At 32.8% G+C, this 4,043-nt stretch overlaps 1 protein-coding gene across 1 annotated transcript; it reads right to left on the minus strand.

Annotated features, from left to right (window-relative positions):
• Nucleotides 363-3,405, minus strand: LOC107645698. Its single transcript, XM_016349776.1, has 7 exons — nt 2,734-3,405; nt 2,251-2,403; nt 2,121-2,142; nt 1,754-2,030; nt 1,145-1,614; nt 836-1,030; nt 363-688 (listed from the first exon to the last, which is right to left on the minus strand). Exons 1-7 carry the CDS (start codon nt 3,403-3,405, stop codon nt 363-365), a joined length of 2,115 nt encoding a protein of 704 aa, XP_016205262.1.

Consider the following 4,043-nt stretch of genomic DNA (forward strand, 5'->3'; position numbering starts at 1 on the left):
ACCCATAGGATTCCGGACCACAAATTAAGAGCGGAAAAGAATAATGTTATACAACACTTTCGATGCCACGAAATATCTAATCGAAAATATACACTTAACTCAATATGTGAACTTTCCCAATGTTAGATAAACTAGTGTATGACCCCGTGCTCAGCACGGAAAAATTTATAAAAGTAAAAAAAATTATATGCTTCGATATTTAAAACAAAAGTACAAAATAATTATTATTTTAAGAAATTTATAAAATTATTATTAAAATTAAAGTTTAACTTAAAAAAAGTAAGTAATAATTATTTTATATTTTTTAAGGTAAAATAATTATACACTGATACAGAATTTAAAATAAAATTAAAATATTTATATTAGAATACTATTTTTTCAAAGACTTCTCTATAAACAACATTGATGGTTGAATTTGCAGATATTTCTACATGATTCATAAGTAAAACTTTTAAATCTCTCTTACTCTTAACTCTTGAAAGTGCCACATATAGTTGGTCATGTGTAAAAACTGGTTTTGGCAAGCACAATCCAACATGAGATAAAGTTTGTCCCTGAAACTTGTTAATTGTCATGGCAAACGATACTATTATAGGAAAATATCTTCGTTGGAATCTAACTGGGACGGTTTCATTTGTTGGTACCATATTCATTCTTGGAATCAAAGCAATATGACCAACATTGTTACCTATTAAGACTTCACATTCTATGACATGATTTTCAAACTTCCTAGCTTGTAGCCTTGTACCATTACAAAGACCACTGGATTAGTCAATATTCCTTAGTAACATCACCGGAACACCAATCTTGAGTATTAATTTATGTGGAGGCAAACCAGAGCAATTTATGCTATTCAGTAATTCAGGACCATAGAGATCTAGCTGACTCTCCATATTCCCTTCATCCATACAAATGGAATCCGAACTAAGATATAATTTTTCTCCTCCAGGAATGATAGCCATCAGATGGTTGTTGACCTCTTTAACGATGTCTAGTGTGGGAGCCAGTATAGTTCTTGCTTTGAAAAAATCTTTTGAGGACATGTTTTTCAAAATATTTGGATAAGAAAAATGAACCAACTCATCAAATGTATGGTCCGAAGAAGGAATAACAATATCTCCTGGAAGACATATCTCAGATTCACCATCCATATTGTCACCTATTAGACCATCACTAACTTTCAATAACCACTCATCAAATTGCTCTGTCTCATCTTGATCTGAAGCAATCGTCCTTACAGAGAGTCTCATATTTTTTGTTAGTTTGAGCACCTGACAAAACTTCCAAAGGTAAGACGAATTCACGGTTGAATGAACGATATCTTGTCTCGATCCTCGTGAAATGACAGGAAGAATTTGTTTAAAGTCTCCACCTAGTACAACCACTTTTCCTCCAAAGGACAAATATTTGCTATATGTTGGAGAACACCTCATGATATCACCCAAACATTTATCAGGCACTTCATAGCAGTACCTACTAACCATTGGAGCCTCATCCCAAATTATAAGTTTGGCTTTCAACAACAACATTGCTTGAGGGGAACCAGGTTTGATGTTACATACAGAATCCTCAGTTATATTCAGCGGTATTTTGAACCTTGAGTGTGCCGTTCTTCTATTGGGAAGAAGTAAAGATGTAATACTACTCGAAGCAACGTTTAACACTATATCACCCCTTGAGCAAATCTCAGCAGACATAAGGTTCCAGAGAAATATTTTTCCAGTACCCCCATGACCATACACAAAGAAAAAACCCCCCTTCATCACAATACACAGCTGTAACAATTTTATCGAATGCATATCTCTGCTCAGGTGTTGCGATGGCTAATATGTCTGAGGCATTTTTCTTTAAATCATCCTTGTTAAAGTTTAGCTCTTCCCTAATAACCCTTTCGGTTAACAAAGAACTATCAACTTCAGTTGCTAAAGGCATTGGAGGATAGTCTTTCAAGGTTTTACCATAGGAATGTAAGATCTTGTCTATATCCATTAAGCACAACTGCTTAATCTCATCATCTGACATTGTTAACTCTGCATATTATACGATACTGTAAAAATTCAATCAAACTAAAAATGATCAATAAGGAAGAACTTTTATCATTATAATTAATAAAAACTCACCCCTCATGTTCATTACAGCTCTCTGTCAATACAAAATATCATCTGAGAGTTCATGCCAACATCTATCCCAGACATGTTCTGGTCTTGAGATATTGTTGGATGTTAATAGAATGACAAATAACCTCCTAACATATGATCCTAAGGCCCATGAGCTTGCTTCCTTAATTGCATCAATGAATTCTTTGTCATCTTGCAAGAGTTCAAGGGCGAAGCATGCATCTCTATACATAGCATAAATTGTTCCTCCTACTGTTCTTATATCTCGAAAACTCATACATCCTCTCTGAGTATTCAAGAGAAGTCGTTAGTAATATTCTTCAATATTTGCTGCAAAAAATTTGGTTAAAATCCCACTTTTAAGTTGTTAAATAGATTAAGCAACGCTATTTTAATTATTATGTAGCTACACATCCGCATAAGAATAATTTTCCTAAAAATATAGAAAAATAAAAAATTGTATAATCTACAGATTATAACTGTTGAAAGTTATTTGAACATTTATTTTCTAGTGTAGATAAATCGAATAAAATGGACGTGGGGTATAGGCTGTTAAGATTTTAAATTTAAATCATTAAATAAGTAAGATCAAAATTGAATATAAACTCATCATTACCTGTAGGTACATGAGTATTCCAATTGCGAAGCCTTTCTTTCGAGGAAACCACTTTGAAGAATCGTCCTTCCAAACAAACTTGGTTGGAAACTCAGCATAAGTCAGACTTCGAGCATAGAAATATGACATGTTCGCCGCCATCCATCCCAAAAATATGGACTTATGAGATATTGCTCTTTCGACGATATCATTCATATTAGAAGTTTCACCATAAACCACAGGTTGCTCATCCACCAAATGTAATGGAAGTCTAATCACAAATGGTTCTTTCTCTTGGATTTCGTATCCAAATAGACGCCAGACTGCCTTACATGCCGAAATGTACCTACAATCGTAGTAATTCCTAATTTCGTCAACAACTTGTGTGGCTTCTGACGGATCACCAGCATTGTATAGAGTAGCTGTTACGCGGTCATTACCCTTGTGTACATACTTAAACAGATACTTAATAGAACTTGTTTGGCATGTGTATTCCACATTTATGTGGCACCCGAACTTGAGCAACAATTCTAGATTATACGAAATAATGAACTTATTGTCTAGTACACATTCCCTTTTCTTCACTGTTCGACCGTTATTAGTACGCCTATATTTAGAAAATCCGGCCTCATCAATGAATGTTCGCTGTCTAAACTCTTTAGGATAGAACTTTGAACATGATCCATTCTTCATGCAAGGTGAATTCTTGTTGTACGGACCACATGGACCATGTATTATATAATTTTGAATAGCTCCATGTAGATTTGGCCTTTCATTTTCATCAAGAATCTCAACTGTTATAGATTTGGCCTTTCATTTTCACATCAATTTCAGAGAGGAGAGGAGAGAAGTGTGGGAGTGGGAATGGGTTACGGGCTTAAGCCATTGGGGATTCTTTTTTTTTTTTTAAGTCAAAACGGCACCGTTTGGAGGAGTTAGTAACAAACCGAAAACCTTTTAAAAAAACCAACCAGTTCTAATGGTTCACCGATTAATCATATATACGACCGATTTTGTAATGAGTTTTTTTGTCAGACGATTTACTCATAACATCTTTTAAGCCATTTTTAAATTTTATAAAATTATTTATAATAATTATAAAAAGTGCTCATAATAAAAAATTTTAAAATTTTATAAAAATATTTTATTTAAAATTGTTAATAAAATCTTAGTTGTACTCTGTTTCAAAATAAATAATTATAATGATATTAGTATTTTATACAACAATTCATACAAAAAAAATTCAAATTTCATACAATATTTTTTCGTTCATTTTTAATAGCTCATAAATACAAAAAAAATATTGTACAGAATTTAAATTATTTTTGTAT

This window comes from Arachis ipaensis, chromosome B01 (genome assembly GCF_000816755.2).
Source record: "Arachis ipaensis cultivar K30076 chromosome B01, Araip1.1, whole genome shotgun sequence".
NCBI classification, from domain to species: Eukaryota; Viridiplantae; Streptophyta; class Magnoliopsida; order Fabales; family Fabaceae; genus Arachis; species Arachis ipaensis.

Bases quoted from the DNA above. Each gene is read 5' to 3' on its own strand.
- LOC107645698 (XM_016349776.1), bottom strand. From the start codon at position 3,405: ATGAAGAATGGATCATGTTCAAAGTTCTATCCTAAAGAGTTTAGACAG. The intron at 2,404-2,733 runs GTAATGATGAGT...TTGAATACTCAG, and splicing joins GAATACTCATGTACCTACAG to AGAGGATGTATGAGTTTTCG. The intron at 1,031-1,144 runs GTGAATCTGAGA...TGTCCTCAAAAG, and splicing joins AATAGGTGACAATATGGATG to ATTTTTTCAAAGCAAGAACT.